Source organism: Aphelocoma coerulescens, chromosome 1 (genome assembly GCF_041296385.1).
Source record: "Aphelocoma coerulescens isolate FSJ_1873_10779 chromosome 1, UR_Acoe_1.0, whole genome shotgun sequence".
NCBI classification, from domain to species: Eukaryota; Metazoa; Chordata; class Aves; order Passeriformes; family Corvidae; genus Aphelocoma; species Aphelocoma coerulescens.
Genome location: NC_091013.1, coordinates 120,238,451 through 120,255,357, shown reverse-complemented (window position 1 = coordinate 120,255,357; position 16,907 = coordinate 120,238,451). Strand labels below are relative to the sequence as shown.

Genomic DNA, 16,907 nt, shown 5'->3' with positions numbered 1-16,907 from the left:
AGTGGAAGACCCAAGGAACTACAGACCAGTCAGTCTCACCTTTGTGCCAGGCAAGATCATGGAGCAGATTCTCCTGGAAACTCTGCTGAGGCACATGGAAAACACAGAGGTGGTTGGTGACAACCAGCATGACTTCACTAAGGGCAGATAATGCCTGACAAGTTTGGGAAGGTCCTCCAGTACTGCTCGTGGTACAGTCGATACAGCCACATACAGCTGAGACTGGGAGAGAGAGCAAAGGGTTGGTTGGGCATCACTGCCACCATCTGTGGGCCACCAGGGTTTGTGGGCCACACAGCTCAAGCAACGATCTGTGTGTTAGGCAGGGCCTGGGATGTGTAAGGATGGGAGTTATGTAAATGCCTTAATTAACCTGTCAGAGAAAAAGGGACTTCAAACAAAATCCCTCTCTAAATAAACTGTCTCCTGCGTGAGGTTTTTCCTCCCTCTGTCAAAGCATGTTTAATTGATTTTTGTGCTTGATGACTCACCAGATCACATAACCCTGTTTAGCCCTTTATTTCTTGCACTGGTCTGCTTACTTCAAACTGGACAAAAGGCAGGACGCCTTTTTGTGAGGCAGAAATCTCTTTGCGGGTCTGTTTGGGTACATTATGAAATAACAAAGTTAAACCGGCTGGAAAATAAAGTGTCATTCTCAAACAAATGTAATGAAGTGAGCCTGGATATTGATTTTGAAGAGAGATGGTATGGTAGAAAATGGTGTAAATGAATCACGAGACCATGTTTTCTCAGATGTGTCAGTGTGAGCGTTCGGTTGCTCTTTCTGATCACCCTGATGGAAACATTCACACCAAAGGCAGCATATTTTTCTACCTTGTAGCAATATGTTCTTTAAATAGCTGGTGGAGTTTTATTGTTTGATCTTACTGTTGGATTGCCTTGGTGGCAACTGTTTAAAAGTATTGTTGTCTCTCTAATGTGGGCCACAAAGATCCTACATGGGCTCTGAGAGGCACAGGCACCAGTGCTTTGTACAGCTGATGTCCCCGTGTAACTTACCTGCAGGTCAGGTGTGAGCAGCTCAGGTTTTGATCACACTGCAGGAGCTGCCTGACCTGTGACAGAGGAAGTGAGGTTATGCCTTTGCTGGTGATAAAAGTGATGTAGGGAGAGACATGAGTGTGAAGTCCCATTGTCTGAAGCAAATATTGTCATGGTATGAGTGTTAAGATTTCCTGTTGACTTAAATTCTGTAGTTTGCTCTCCAGTTTATCCATCCTGTAGGTCACAGCTTTTCAGGGTTGCTGAGATTGATAAGAGATTTTATACTCCCATGTAGGACCAATGGTTTGTGCTGGGGTCAAGTGATGGAGTCTCCCTCTGAGCACTGGATTCCCACCTTGGGCTGGCCAAACATAGTTGCAGTATGTCTGGGGATCCTTTGATATGAAGATCTGCCAATTGCCAGGTGTTTTAAACCCTAGAAGATGAGTGTTCTGAGATCTCAGGAAGATGGACCAAACTGAAGTTGGTTTCTTGCTTTCACACCTCAGGTATAGTCACTGAAAAGGGCCTGCGGGAGGAGGTCCCTCCTCTTCTCCAGCACCATATACTGAAAGTGGCTTTGGAACTTCCTGCAAACAAATTTGCCTGGTTCAGAGTACAGGTAAGAGGCTGATGCAAATTTATGTTTCCTTGGACTCTTGTTCTCAAATCTATCCGTCATTGCCTTGTTTTAAATTAGTCCAGTCATTTTAGGAGGTGACCTTTTATAAGACCAACAGGAATTACAGTCTTAGCAGGAGTGAAAAATCCCTTCTGAGCTGAAAGGTTTTTTACAAGGACATCATTTTTTGCCTCCCTGATGAACACTGGAGAAGTTCCTGTAGCTCTTTGTGTCTCTGGAAAGGAGCACAAGTGAGAATGTGCTGGTTTCCACTTGCCTGGAAAGCCTGAGGTTGCAGACCAGGGAAATGAACCACTGATTGGAGCCATCCCACCCTTTCCCAAGGAAGATTCCAACATTTTTTAATGCTCTCCACAATTAGTGGAAACCATCAGGGCCCCAGCTCTCTTTTTTACTTCAGGCTTGTAAAATAAGAACTCTGTCTAGAGTTTGCTTGCCATGTCAGGAGAAAGGAGTGGACCTGACTTTGAGGGGAAGCAGAGACACCCATGGAGTGTGGTAACGGGGATAGAAGTGGGATGACTGGGGAGTAAAAGATGATTGATGAGGGAGGTGGCTTTGTCTGGGGTCCTTGTAGTAGTTACGGTGTCTGTTACTTCTGTCTTCTTCCGCTTTCCAGGAAAGCATTTTACAAGTGGGTACAATGATCCTGGCTCGTTGAATGCAAAGGAGTGCAAATGATCCCATTCATTTCTGGCCTTGGGATTTTTGGGCAGGTCTATAAAATAATATACTTACCTTACATATCAGTCTCAGTGCAACATAGTCCTGTGCAGTGTTGCTGTAGCAGGGGAATTTTAATATATTTTTCTTGTAGGACATCTCTGAGTCAGAGAAGATACCTGGTGAAAAATCAGTCTTCTATTTACTGATGAAAATGTTTGTTACAAGTACCCATTCTCATCTGAAAATTTCCACCAAAAAATTAATCATTAAGGTAAGAATTTGAATTGAATTATCAGTATACTCACTACATCCCACTGGTCTGAAATTTCAGGATTGTAAAATTTTTCCTTAAAGCAGATACCTTTACTGCATGGTTGTGTGGTCAACAGAGTCTCCTTTTCTGTTTCCTGTGACTGCTGTTGGAATTTGCTGTCACATAACTGGCTATTAGCTAGATATTTTATGAAAATAAATGCTGTGAACTGACTTTCCTGCAGCACTTGATGAAAGACTCAGGATAATGTCTTTAATGTTTGCCCACCCCCTAGGCTGAATTAATTCTGACACTGTAATAAGTCAATGTATTTTGTGCCTGCAAAGGTCTTGACATTGATCAAAAAGAGATTACTTTTGATTTTGATTTTTGTCACTGTTTATTTAATCTGTACTTCAGCACTCCAGCCTTCCTAAAGCTTCAGCTTTAGGTCTTGCAGAACAGGCCTCTCTGTTACTGTCTGATACAAGCTTTGATGCAAGGAGTACTTTTTGTCTTAAAAATTGAAATCCCCTGGTGTTAAAATCCTCCTAAAACCTAAGGCATCATTCAATTTAAATGAGTTATTTGACTTTTCAGAAAAACTGGCCAACAAGTCCACAAGACACCAGTGGCTGTTGTTTTCAGCACCTTGTTAAAAGAGGATGTCTTTTAGTTATCTAAGTAGGGGTAAAGATTTACATTAGTAAGAAATGCAACCAAACTATCCTGCCAGGAGAAAATCCAGGAGGCTGTTCTGGCCCCGAACAGGGCTTCTCGTGCAGTGTCCTGCAGTATTCATGGCACACAAATTTGTACCCAGCTTTGTGCATTTAATCTTTGCATTTAGCTCCAATCACAGAGTGCCATTGTAATATTCAGTCAAGCAGACCAAAGTTACAGTGATTGAATTAGGGTTTAGTTGCCCTTGATCCTTGCAAGGGATCAAAGGCAGGTTCACTCTGCCTCCCAGTAATGAATGTCTCAACAAAAAACTGCTCAAAATGTGTTGTTTTCCTGGTGGTTTTAGATTCTTTTGCCAAGTGGGAACATGGACTGCCTGACTTGTTCTTGTGTCCACTTTCCACTTCAGTCCATGGCATTTTCTCTAAAGGAAATGCAGGAGCAGGGAAGTTAAGGCAGTTACGTCAGCAGAAAAGCTGCTAAAAATAGATGGTAAGGACTTATTTTTCTACACAGTGCCATGGAGTTGAAGGCTTGTTTTTGGATTTCACATTCTGTTCCTGCGTGTTTTCGTGAGAGCTGCAAGTGCATTTCTATTTCAAGACTCTGCCAAAAATAGTCAATTATGTTAAAATGAATCCTTTTTCCTTCATTTTTTCTTTATTTCAATTAATTACCCCGTCAGATTTGTGTAAGCAGCAGTTATTTTTAGAGATGCTGGTGTTGTACAGAGTAAACACAGAACAAATGAGTTGTGATAGCTTCATTTGTATTTTGTGTGTGGAGAGGAGCAAAGGCACAGATTCATCCTGTGTAATTGCAGTCATTTAATGTAGGTGCCTGTGTCAGGAGGCTGGGCACGGTTTCCTCTCTTGTTGAGAGTGAGGGATAGGGAGTTTAACCGTGGTGTCACTCTGATTCCTTCCTCTCCTCTTCTCCCTCCTCCTTTCTTCCTTGTAGAGCTGGAGCACATGGTCACCAAGCTCCTAGTTGGGGTGCCTGAGGTCAGGGCCTGAATTTAGAGAACATGGAAGTGAGGGAAAATTTCTAGGTATGTTACAGCCTGTTTCCTGGTTGCGGTATATCTGGGTCTACCTCACCACGCCCAGCAACTTGCACTTCTCTCTGGACCTTGCTGTGGTCACAACCCACTGCTCATTTATGTGACTGCTTATCCATCTGCCTAATTTTTTAGATTAATTCAATTTACAAATAGCCTGATTTAGATTTAATTTAGCAATGATTTTCCATTATGTTAGATCAGTAGTTTTCTAAAACTCCCCTACAGGCTATTTTTAAGGTGCCTTTTTTTTTTTTTACCCTGCCTGTGATGGTGTAAAGATGTACAACCCTCTGAAAGCAGTATAACCTGCTCTCCAAAAATGATAGAAGTATTCTCCACTGTACAGTTAAAGTCCACCCAGTGAGTGGGAATAAGGCCTCTTGACCTGATAGGGTGAGGAGCGTAACATACACTTCTTTCCATCAACATGCTCTTCTTTTTTTCTTTCCCAGAAGGAGGAGTCATGAAGTTACTATACAAAAAGATCTGTGTCTCTTGGGGTTTTGTGTTTCAGGTGTTTTGAGGTTTATTTACACACCTCCCCCTTTGTTTCCTGGACAGGTTTTACGTGACAGTGGAGTGTTTGAGTACACATGGAAGGAACTTTCAATTTGGCTGGAACACTTGGATAATACAAAAGAAGACCAAAAGGAAGCAGTGATTCAGTTTTTGGAAAGGGTAACAATGTTCAAATTAGCTGGATAAACAATGCAAAGAATAGTATTAGTGGAAACTAGAGATATTGTTGCTATTGTTGAGAAACCTGTCAAAGATCAGTGAATGAATTTGGAGAAGAGCAGTGTTTGGGATTCTTTTTCCAAGGTGACATCGTTCTTGTCTTGGATGGGAGGACAGCAAATTGATCTGGAGGAAAATGAAATCCAAAAAGATCAGTTGTTATTATGGCATTGTTGGTATAAAGGTAGAGTGTTGTATCTGTGGGTAGCTTTTATCTCCTCTTTCGGTGCCAGAATTATTGGACTTCAGTAAATTGTGATCTTTTACGAGAAAAGCTGACAGTTCCTGTTTACTCTTCAGGATGTTGAATGCCCAGTGCTTCCTTTCCAGCGCAGTCTCCCCAGGGACTCAGTCTGTGGTAGCAATTTAGATGCCAAATTGCAGTGGACTTTTTTTTTCCCATCAGTGTCCCCTGTAGAGCAGGAACCTGTAGACAGAATCCTGCAGAAGTGATATGGAAGTTGTCCTCCTAAAGCCTGCCCAGCTTCCAACCATTTTTAGCACATGGTCTTTCTTAGCAACATACGGTTCCCCTACACTCCACAGCTTGTGCACTGACCTTTCTCTCTACCTTTGCTGACAGATCCTGCTGAAGCTGGTGACAAACCCCTATCCCTACACAGACAAGGCAGCAGACCTGGTTCAGGAAGCCAGCATGCTTCAGGTCACTATGTTTAAACAAGACTCTGATAACATCAGCATCCCTGTCTCTCACATTGATGGTATGTGGTAACCCCTCAACAACAGAATGCCAGGACTTGGGGCTACATTCTCTAGCCCTAATCAGCAAACTTGGGATGGGTAACTATAGAAATCCTGTTAAGTAAGAACCTTCAGGATTCAGCCCTCCACATGTGCTTGGTATCAGAAGTAGAAGTCAGAATTGCAAAGTAACCACTTTATCCCCAAAAGTAATTTCTGATGTGGTTGTGCCACTTTAACAGTATTTGAAATCTGTCTTCAGGCTCTTGCAGCAGCATTTTTTAACTAAAATGGAAATTTAGTCTTTCTCTCTGGGGCTGTTTTTAGAATTGTGGAATCCCAGAATGGTTTGGGTGGGAAGGTATCTTAAAGCTCCTCCAGTTCCACCCCCTGCCATGGGCAGGGACACTTTCCACTAGCCCAGATTGCTCCAAGCCCTGTCCAACCTGGCCTTGGACACTTCCAGGGATCCAGGGGCAGCCACAGCTTCTCTGGGAAACCTGTGCTGGACAGCAGCATTGAAAGGCAGAGTGAAGTTCAGCTGTGATTTTTGTGTTGCACTTAATATTCTATTACTTGACAAATCTGGCTCTCATCCTTTTTTTGATTTTTTTTGGAGGAATTACAAAGATGTCTTTTATTCCTGTAGTGTTGTGTTCTACTTCTGTTCTTTTTCCGGTTAGTCTGGATCCTCTGCTTAGATTTTTTCTTCACTTATTAGATGTCTTGGATATGGTGGATGTCCTGATCGAGGGCAGTGATGGCTTAGATGAAGAAATTGGCTTCTCTTTAAATGAAGACACGATTATCCAAACATTCCCCTTCAGTGCTGTTGTACCTGCTGCATTAGAAGCCAGGAATGTACTGTTGCTTCAGTCTGAAAATGGAACAGGTACAGACTTTTTTGGTTTTATCTGTCATCTCTGCCAGTGGAGTGAAAGTGGCATCATTTTTACCCATTTTTCATAATTTTTACCATTTATCATTTTTTACCTTGAGACATTTTGTTATCTTCCCCGTAAGCAGACGGAGGTGCAGATCCATGGTGTTTCCTGCGTAAGGGAGACATTAAAGCTCAGTGGGTGCTTCTGCCCTTTTTCCCTGACCTTAAAAGAAGAGACACTGTCCCTGCGCGGGCAGTCTTGGTCTGGAAGTAGTTGGCTTCAGTAACACAGTTTTTTAAGAACAGAGTGTGGAGATCATGAGAGGGAAGTGGTTTCCATGGCAGCTCTTCCCGAGGTCAGGGAGAGAGGACTGCACTCTTAAGTAAGAAATGGATGCATTTTCCAAAGAAAACTTCTTCAGAATAAAGCTATGGTGGCAAATATTGCAAAGTTCTACCGCCTCCTTGAGGAAAGTGTTGGAGTCACAGGGGCATCAGGTGGGCTTGGAGCAGGATTTGCCAACCCCACAGCACCTCACTAAGTCCTCTGTGTATTTGGCGGTCGAGTGGCACGTGGGGTGGACTGAAAGTCCCAGTTCTGAAAGAAAATTCTCTCTATTTAACTTGCACATGTTAACTGGGGTGTGAGCCCCCCCAGTACAAATCAGTTCTTCTCTGAGGTGGTGCTTGGCAGGGGTCTTTTCCTATTAAAATATAGGCATGTTTAGCTCAACACAGTGAAGGTGGATTATTCACTTCAGCAAGAACTAATGTGTGGAGGATTTTTCAGGTGCCTCAGTGGGTCAGGAACACTTGTCTAGGTCACTATAAACACCTTTTGATCTTATTCAGTACTTTTCTGAGTGATGCTCTGTGGGCTGATGCCTCGGAAGTAAGAAGGGTTGCCCCAGTGCCTGTGCTCATGTCAATAGTTTCATTTATTTTTGCTTTTCTAGGAGCACACATTGTGGAGTACCTTGTTGCTGTTTTCACTGACCTCCTACACTCTCAGAGAGAACCCCTTGCCCTCTGCTTGATGTTCCAGCTGTATGATAAAGATCTCAAGTCTCTGAAAGTTGCTAAGTATCCTCAGCTCTACCAGTTTAACCAATACTATAAACTCTGGATACCCCAGCAATCTCAGGAACCTGTGGTATGGAATACCTGAAGTCACTGAATTCTTGAGCCAGTATTCCTATAAAAACCTCACAGTTTATAGAGGTTACATTTCCATCAGAAGGAGCATTTTTATTGAGCTAATTCTGTATTTCTTCTTGATCACGTTGGGACACAAATTTGCTCCAGGGCTTTCCTCCGATGACACAAGAGAGCTTTGTGGTGGTTGGGAGGTGGTGCAAGGGCTCAGGGGTTGTACACAGACCCCTCACCAGGCACAGCAGAGCCTAGTGTGTGCCATGGCCTGAGTTCACGGTGCCTGGAGTTCCCCCCAGGTGGGTTGGGGATCAGAGGCCCCTTGGGCTGGGTTTGGTGAGTTTTTCTGCAAGGCCAGGAGTGAGCACTACACATTCCCCTGGGAACACTGCTGGACAGCTCTATTCTAGCAGGACTGCACAGTTGTGCTCCTGGAGCTTCAGCCTGGGTTCAGCTCAGAGCTCATCTCAAAACAAAGGTGGCTGAAGTGGTTTTTGATCCATAGTCATCATTATTTTTCTCTTACGCTTTTTTTCACTTTAAACAGTTTAAAAACCACAAGGAGGTAAGCGAAGAACCTAATGTGACACTGGATTCTGTATTCACCACTTTGCTAAAGAGAGCTTATGAGAGAGGGAGGAATACCTTACTGGAAGATGGTGTTCAGACAAAACTGAGAGAATTGGCTTCCTGGCTCCCACCTGAACAGCTTTTGTTGGGAGTAAAGCATGTGCTGCTATACCTGAAATCCACAGTGGAGAACTTCAGCAGTGTAAGAGCAGTATTGTAATAATATTGTAGTTATGTTTGGTTTATTTTAATGTAGAAGGTACAAATGACTTGGCTGTTAAAACTTAGGTTCCAGTTCTGCAGCTTTTCCCTGTACTTGGCTCTGAGGCTACAGAGCACAAGACAAAACTGCACCTAATTTGTAAACAAATGTCAATTCTTCTGACTGTTGAGGAGTCTTGGATTTACTTTGCATGGGTTACCTTACTGATCCGTGTGAGTGCAAATAAGCTCGGGATTTTAATCCAGCTCCTGGGTGTCCTTAAGAAGCCTTTCCAGAGAGTAAAATTCACTGGCCTGTGTAACACCAAATGTCACTGTATAAATGAAAATCTATCAATATTTATTATTATTTATTTATCAGGATTCTACATAGGGGAGCGATTCCTTCCCCCACAAGAGGCTGTAATCTTAAGTAGTTCTTAGTTAACTCCCATTCCTGTTGGATAATTATCCCTCTGCTCCCATCCTCCTCTTTTCTCCACTTCCAAGATGTCTTTATTTTCATAGCTTGGTAAAGCTTTGGGTCCTCAGCTCGTTGACCTCTATGTGGACATGCTGAGCAGCTTGTTGTGCCGGGGCAATCAAATAAGGCTGGATCATCAGCAGAAACGGGAAGAGCATCAGGCTGAGTCGGATCTCTTTATGGATGAGGAGTCGCTGATGACAGAAGAGTCTTCAAATGACAAGGTACCAGATCCCTTGATACAGAGACACCTGTTAGTAAACTTTGATTTAATTGATTCTCTAGGGAGTAGTTCTGCTGAACAGAGAGATGCTGTTAAGGTCTTGGAGGAAAACTTAGGAACATAGAGCATGTGGGCCAGCAGTTGCAAAACTACTGTCTGGAGATGTGACCGAGCTGCATCACCCACAGTCTCACCCCTGAGCTGGAACACAGTCAGGAGACGTCCTGAAAGAGATCACTTTTGCAGAAAAAAATACATTCTCTCAGCCCTGTGTAAAGCCTTGTTATGAAAATTATATACTTGAGGAGTGAATTTTTTCCCGTTTCATCTGTTCCATTAATTTGTGGAGATTAGAATGGAATTGTATTGATGAACCCCAGAATATTCAGTTTTCCTCTGGAGATGTGCTTAGACATGTCTAGAATGTTCAGTAGAACAGCATAAATCCCACAGCATAAAAGTTGGAAGAATGATATTTATGAGCTTGTAATTCATTAATATTTTTATCCTCTGGCCAGCTAGTAGACGATTTCATGTTCAAAAATTATAATTGACAAGCTGTGGAAAATAGGCAGATGGATGAGTTCATTTTTTACCCTGGACTATGATTATCCATTCAGTGATATTGTTACATCTGTTTGTTACAGACACTGGAAGATATGCTCATCTTGATTTTCAGACATCCTACACTGGAGAGCTGGTTCCTGGCATTGGAATTGCGCTCTATTCCTCAGCCTGGTTTGAACCCTGTCACCGTGAAGCTCCTGTCAGCTCACCTCAATTCCGGGGTGCTCCAGCTGCTGAAAACATGTGCCCCCATCCTGCAGAGCATCACAGCAGATCACAGACATGTGTTGTCCAAGTATTTCGAAGCTATCAAAAAAAGTGTCCTGGAAGAGCTGCAGGCTGTGGGGAAGGGCAGAAGCCGGGTCTGTCCCAGGAAGTCTCATCAGCTGCAGGCTCTGGAGGAGCTGCACATGTACATGACTGCAGCTCAGCTGAAGGAGATCACTTTAACCATGCTGCGACTTCCTGAGATGAGCTTGACTGCTCAGAAATCTGAAAAATCCCCTAAGAAAGGGAAACAGTTAAGCTTCTATGGACAAATTTTGGTGCAGCTCCTCACAGACAGCTACCAAAGGCATCCCCAGCAAGGAGAACTTCTGCTATCCACAGAACACATTAAAGCTTTGGGGATATTGATGTCAGCATCAGCCAGCAAAGATTTGGAGAAAGTTTTCCTCCAGGCTCTTCACAGTGAGCCAGTCCTGGCTCTTGCAGTTGGTGTCGAGGTGCAGGCTCACTGCCTTGCCCAGCACTCATGCACCTCTCTGGCCATTGTGGCCATGCTGATCCAGCACTCCAGGACTCACCTGCTGCAGTTCGAGCTCTGGTGTCTGAGCAGTGCCACTGGGAAGTACCTCAGGAAACACATGGAGAGCTTTCTTCCACTCATTAACGTGTATTTGCAATGCAGAGACCAGTATGGTTTCAGCCGACCTTCTGCAGGTAAAGGCACCACTGAGCCTTGCTTTTGATTCAGGAGGCCAAATTCCCTGTTTAGGGTCTGCTGGCCTTAAGGTACTGCAATATCCACACAACAGATAGAGGTGATAAAACTTAGATGTCTGATCTCTAATGACTTCTTGTAAGTACCTCTGCAGCACTAAAGGTGAAGGGCTGTGCTGAGGGTTGGCTGTGAGACTGAAGCCAAGTGCTCTTACAGTTACTGCTGCCCAGGATTTCTCTTTTGAAGCCCTTATTTAATGCTTAGTGCATGTGAAGATCTGTCATTGTGCTTCTCTTGGTTTGTATAGGAGGTAAAACGTTTTGCTCGGGCACGGATAGAACAGTGTCTGGAGTGTGCAATGCCACAGACACATGGTTTTTGCAGAACCTGAGCTTTCACTTTTACAGAGTCAAAAAATTTCCTCTAAAACAAATCTCCAGCTGTAGGCTGGGTACAGTAATGCCCTCCTAAGCTGGCAGTCCAGAACTTTCCAAACCCACAGCAGCATTACATCTATGGACTAGTGTGTTGAATTCTCTATCACCAAAACGATGAGTTAGAATTCAAGTCGGTAGAACAGGATCACTTTGCTTTCATTCCTCTTATTGCCCAGAAATGTAAATAGGAAAGGAAGCAGGCTGTAGCTCTACCTACAAGGTCAAGCAGTGAAAAGACCTTGTCAGCAGCCTGGAAGTAGAGGATGGGTAAAGAAGCGAGCCTCTCTGTAGCAGATTAGCAGCTGCTGTCGCATAATTTCTTTTAAATTGAGTAATCTGGGCCTGGATTAGAAAGTCTATTTGGGATTAGTGTGTTGTTGTTGAACACCTGCAGGTGGTGGAACCTGTGCCCTCTGCTCTCCCAACAGTTGTGTCTGCTGTCACGCCTGTCCTGAGGAAAGCCCTGTGGAAGGAGCTCTGCGCTGGGATTCTGGACACAGAAGCATCTCCTGAGGCCACTGTGAAACTGCAAATTCTTTCAAAGTTGTTGCCACCTTCAGAAAGCAAAGGGCTGCACAGCCTGATGGACCAGCTTCCTGCTGCTCTGGAGAGAGCAGGGAATGAAGAGAGGTGGGCAGTGTGTGTGTGCCTTACTCAGGGCTCAGTTTGTCCTGGGAAGCACTCTGATTGGAATGGGAGCAGTAACAGCATCGTATCCTCAGACAATCTGTCGCTTTGCACTTTGGCAGCAAAAAGTACATACACAAAAAAAAAAGTTAAAATATTAAAAAAAAAAAAAATCAATAACTATCTCTCTGCAGTTGGGCTGTGGCAGATGCCATATCCAGAGTGCTTAAAAACTCGGAGGAGCTGCATTCCTGGAGGAGACATTTGTTGTCAGCCTGCATGAAGGGGTTAGTTGCCATGTACAGCAGCAGTAAAGATGAAAGCAAGCAGGAAGTGGAGAGGTCCATGCTGCTGAGGCTAGAGGAATTACTGGTGAGACTTCTTACCTGCTTTGCCACAGTGGGACTGCATGCAGATGTGTGATTGGGCACTTTGTAGATTTTGTAAATACAGATTGGACCTGACTTCCTGTTTTATGTAATCTGGTTTCCATGGGCTTTTAATAGCTTTTGTAGACTTAACTTAGCCCTGATAATCCTTTATATGAAGCAGTTTTATGTTCTTGATGATGGCTTTCTGCTAAGAATCCCCTTTGAAGACAGGTGTATGAGGTATTTAGGAGTAAGAGATCAAAGGTCACCAGTGGTTTTTATTTTTTTTATTAAAAAAAAGGCGATAGAGACACTTCTGCCAAGATCCACCTGCCATGCCATCTGAAGTCTGGGGCAAAAATCTGGTTGATCATAAGTAGAAATACGGACTTTGATCCTGAAGAACACTGGTTGATCACTCCCTCTGTAGTATTCCCTTGGTTTGAGTTCAGTAAACACCGATCCCTGTAACACAACACTGAAGGTCTCTGTGAGCAGTGAATGCCTTTGCCCTCTCACTGGCTTTTGCTGAGACTCCCTTGTAGGACCTGGCTGACTCTGCAGGCCCTGGGGCCACCTCACAGTGTCCATCCTGAGGGTGTTTCCAGCCTGGTGAGGTTGGTACCTGCATTCTCAGGACTGCTTGTATGTGCAGCTGTCAGTCTTCTCCGCACTGACGGGTTTGTTGTGGTTCCCAGCTCCTCAGGGCACATCAGTTGTAAGGAGCACATACACCCAGCCACTGCCTGGGCCAAGCTTGGTTAGTTAAACCACACGAAAGCCTGGTACCCATCTCTTGCTTTGACTTGCCAAGTTGTGGTTCCTTTCACACTTCAGGAGTTTGAAGAGTTTTGAGCCGCTGGGTTTTTGGAACTTACAGCCCAGCTTGCTTTTTAGTTCCATGCAGCCCATATGTTCCTCTGTTCCCAGACCAACAAAACAACACTTGCAGTTTCCTTTGAACCAGGAGGTAGGATTGTTGGATCCAAGAGCTTTTTTCCCCTGTTAGCCTCTGATCATCCCATCTGAGTCTTTGGTTTGTATGTTTATAGTGTGTCCCTTGAACAGAAATTGCTGTAGAAGCTCTGTGTGCCAATGTAAACCAACACTTGTTTTTACTCGCTACACACAGTACGTGGTTGAAGAGGTGGACCCAAATGACTGGTGCAGCCTTGTGAAGACAGGACTCAAGTAAGTGTTTTCATTTTAACTTGTTTGGGTTTTACAAAGTTTTCTTTGCCAAGTTCTCATTTCTTAAACAGCTTTGTATTTCAAGCAGGTTTCCTTGGGTTTGGTTGGGATCTGACTTCTCTGTGATCCTTCTCCCAAAGGTACCGTTACAGAGATGAAACATTCCTGAGGGTCCTGAATGCTGCCATCCAGTTACTATACAAGAAAGAATCCTTGCTTAGTCAGAGCTTAGTCAAGCTCTCCAAACTCCACATGATGGTCACACAGCACTCTCTATTTTTGTCAGCCATCCTGAGGTCAAGAGAAGAAGATGGCAAGAACATGAAGATAAGAGGTATTTTTTAATAATCTTCTTCCCGTACTAAATAGTTAATCTTGCCTTTCTTGCATTATATTCTCTCCATCCAGCACAGCCACCTATGTAAATACTTGCAGAGTTATTAACAGTTCCAGAATATTGACATTTGCCTTTGCATTGTACCTCTGCTTGGATCCAAATGTTACATTCATCTTATGCTGGTTTAAAACACTTCTGTCTTTAAAACTACTGGAAAGATGTGTTTGGGTTTTTATTTTGGTTTGTTTGTTTGTTTTTCTGGTATTTTTAACCCAGTTGAAGTCTTGGATTGATTCTTTTGGTTTCTGTGAGGCAGTTAGTGTAAGATCACTAAGGTGCACATAGGTCCTGTGATGTTTAAACCTGCTTTAAAATAGATTGATACAGGAGATTTAAAGTTGATTTTGCAAGTTTTATTAAAAATGGTGATTTAAATTACGTGTATTTCGTATTGCAGCCTTTAATGAGGACTATCCTTCCAGGGGAATATAAATTGGATGCTAGTTCCTGTGTAGGATTGGCTTTGTTTCTTCTTTGCTGGCAACTGAAATCCTGCCTGAACTTGAACCGCATTAATCTACGTAGACCTCAGCTTTTCCCCACTGTACAGGGGTTTGAGATTCAGTGATTGAAGGAGCTGTGTAAGAAAAGGGGGGGAAAAATTCTCAGGGCAGCATGTTGGTATCAAATTTCGTGTTTATTGGCGAGCAACATGTAAACAAGCTTTTAAGTTTTAAAAACTGAAAAGAGAAAAAAGCTCTTGTGAAGTCAACAGTTTAGTGAAATTAAAAATAAGGAATAGATTTTGCTGCTTGCTGTACATATGTGTCTTACCTTTAGACTGTATTTGTGTAGATCAGCAGGATGGATTCTCTTGAGGCCAGCTGCAGTATTCCAGAAGCTTAGTGTCACAAGTGCATTCACTCAGGCCAATACTTTAGGAGCTCTTCAGTTTTGACATGCATTTTATATTTCTGCACATAACTAGGGTCAAAGCTCAGGCCTTTTCAGATACTGAGAGTAGAGAAATCTGGAGTCGTGTCTTGAGCATGTTACAGCCAGCCTGTGTGCTTTTGAGGAACCTGATCACTTGTGTTCTCTGCTTCTCGGTTAGTTAGAGAGCAAAGGTGGATAATTGAGGACAGAGTTCCTGTGGCTCACAAACTGAGTGCTGAGCCCTGCAGGAATGCACAGTGCAGAAGCATTCTGGTAGTTACTGCAGCTGCAGTGGGGACTTACAAGTTTTTGCTGTGAATTCTCGAGTCCTTGAGGAGGTTGCTGGGATGTCTGCCTTTGTGCAATTCCTGAGCTCATTCCAGATGCCCTTGTGGGGGAGGAAGGAGTGGAGCTGTGGCAGGATAGGGTACAGCACTCCTTTTTAACCAGAGAGTGGGTGTGTACACATGGAAAGCTTCTGCAGAGTAGTGTGTTCCACCCTGGGGACCTCACCTGGCCGTGGGACTTGTGTGTTGAGCTTGGGAATACTGTTTTAAGATGTTCTCTTGAATTAAATGCATCATAATCACCCTTTAGTGTATTGGAGAAATGGGCTGTGGTATCTCTAGAGATAGATATTGATGTAAAACGCCCAGTGTCGTGTGTGCATCCATTGGGAGTGGGTCTGGGAGTGTTTATTTGTGTTCTGCGCGACTGAGAGCTGCAGGGCTCAGGCTGTACTTGTTCCAGAGGCGCTGGTGGACGTTCTGCTGACAGCTGTGCAGCTCAGCCCCTCTCTCTGTGGGAGCAGTCACCTCCCCGTGCTGCTGGGAGCCTACGGGGCCACACTGAGCGCTGTGGGTGAGTGGCAGCCTGGCAAAGGCACTTCCTTCTGCATCTTGTACTTGTCTCCACAGGTCACTAACTTTGGGTTCAATCTTGGGTTTTAGATCAGAAGATACTGCTGCTGCTTCAGTTGTATGAGAAGAATAATCAAAGTCTTATAAACTCCAGGTAAGGTGAGCACCTTGCTTTCTTGGGCAAACTACACACAGATAGTCTCACAACTGCTGTTTTTCCAGGCTCTCATTTTTAAATGAAGGAGAAGGTGAACAAGGTCAAACCTAAAGGTGAATGTTGCTTTTGGAAACATTTTTTCCTATGTATTTCCTATTCTTAGTGTAATTCTCTTGTGTTGCCTAAACAAGAGGATTCTCTTGTGTTGTTTTGGGTGTCTGTGGGTTAGATGAAGGGATGTCTCATTTCTGGAGTCCCTCATTCTCCATAATTGGGACCCCACTATAGGGGTCTCCTTGCAGTTGGGAGGCTGAAACGTAAGTCCCTAGTGGACTTTTCCCCTTTCCTGTGCCCAAGCGTCCACAGGAAAGTCTGTTGCCAACAGTTCTGGTTTGGTCTGCCTTCCTCCGTGCCCTTTTCTGTCCTGGAGGTAGGGGCTGAAATATCACCAGCAGTGCAAGAGCACTGGCTCAGGCAGCTGAGGCAGGTCTGGATCCATCCATGTCCCTTCATGCAGTTGCTGTCATTCTTACCTGCACTTACAGCTTAAATCCATAGGTACTTCTGAACAGGTACATTCTGACTTGGATGGACAGGGGGGGCGAGGAGGGCAGAGTTATGCTCAGACTGAATTTGAAAAGCTTTGGGATGGATGGAAAAGGTGTTGCCAGGGAAACGAGTTCTAGTTTCAAGTCCCACAGGGTAGTAACTACAAGTGAAGACAAAATTTCAGTACTAATTGATCTCCTCTGTAATTGCTTTTGGCTCTGTTGCCTAATGCCTTTATCAATGTTTTAGGATCCTTCTGTGGGGTCCAGCCGCTGTGGAGCATCACAAGACTTGCAAGAGTTTGGGCAAGTCCCTGTGGCAGCAGCCAAGCATGGAGGAGATTCTGTGTCTGCTGGATCGAGAGAAGATGATGAAGACAATTCTGTTGTTCCCTCAGCATCGCCGGCTGCTGCCATCACAGGTGCTTTTGATTCAGCCTATCCATGGTTACCCTTCTTTGGATGTGCACAAAGAGCCTTGAGCCATTCATTTCTTGCATCCATGTAATACATTGCAGTTTGTTTCCGTCAGGAGAGTTATTTCAATTCATAGGAGGACTGGAATTAGTTCTTTAGGAGCCTTTTCAAATTAATTGCAAGATATGGGCCACATCTTGTCAGCAGGGGTGATTGTGCACTGCAAAGGTTGTCATGTATGTGAGA

The 16,907-nt window shown here is 43.9% G+C and overlaps 1 protein-coding gene across 2 annotated transcripts in view; it reads left to right on the top strand.

The window, feature by feature from the left end:
* Window positions 1–16,907, top strand: part of URB1 (URB1 ribosome biogenesis homolog) — a 49,292-nt gene that overhangs the window by 15,629 nt on the left and 16,756 nt on the right. For both annotated transcript variants that reach the window (XM_069027160.1, XM_069027150.1), the window contains 16 exons: window positions 1,518–1,630; window positions 2,469–2,588; window positions 4,879–4,995; window positions 5,639–5,777; window positions 6,479–6,649; window positions 7,597–7,793; window positions 8,340–8,564; window positions 9,092–9,271; window positions 9,918–10,779; window positions 11,646–11,847; window positions 12,039–12,216; window positions 13,348–13,406; window positions 13,547–13,740; window positions 15,430–15,540; window positions 15,630–15,693; window positions 16,495–16,666. In XM_069027160.1, coding sequence (XP_068883261.1) covers window positions 1,518–1,630; window positions 2,469–2,588; window positions 4,879–4,995; window positions 5,639–5,777; window positions 6,479–6,649; window positions 7,597–7,793; window positions 8,340–8,564; window positions 9,092–9,271; window positions 9,918–10,779; window positions 11,646–11,847; window positions 12,039–12,216; window positions 13,348–13,406; window positions 13,547–13,740; window positions 15,430–15,540; window positions 15,630–15,693; window positions 16,495–16,666 — 3,104 coding nt within the window. The remainder of the gene's footprint in view (window positions 1–1,517; window positions 1,631–2,468; window positions 2,589–4,878; window positions 4,996–5,638; window positions 5,778–6,478; window positions 6,650–7,596; window positions 7,794–8,339; window positions 8,565–9,091; window positions 9,272–9,917; window positions 10,780–11,645; window positions 11,848–12,038; window positions 12,217–13,347; window positions 13,407–13,546; window positions 13,741–15,429; window positions 15,541–15,629; window positions 15,694–16,494; window positions 16,667–16,907) is intronic.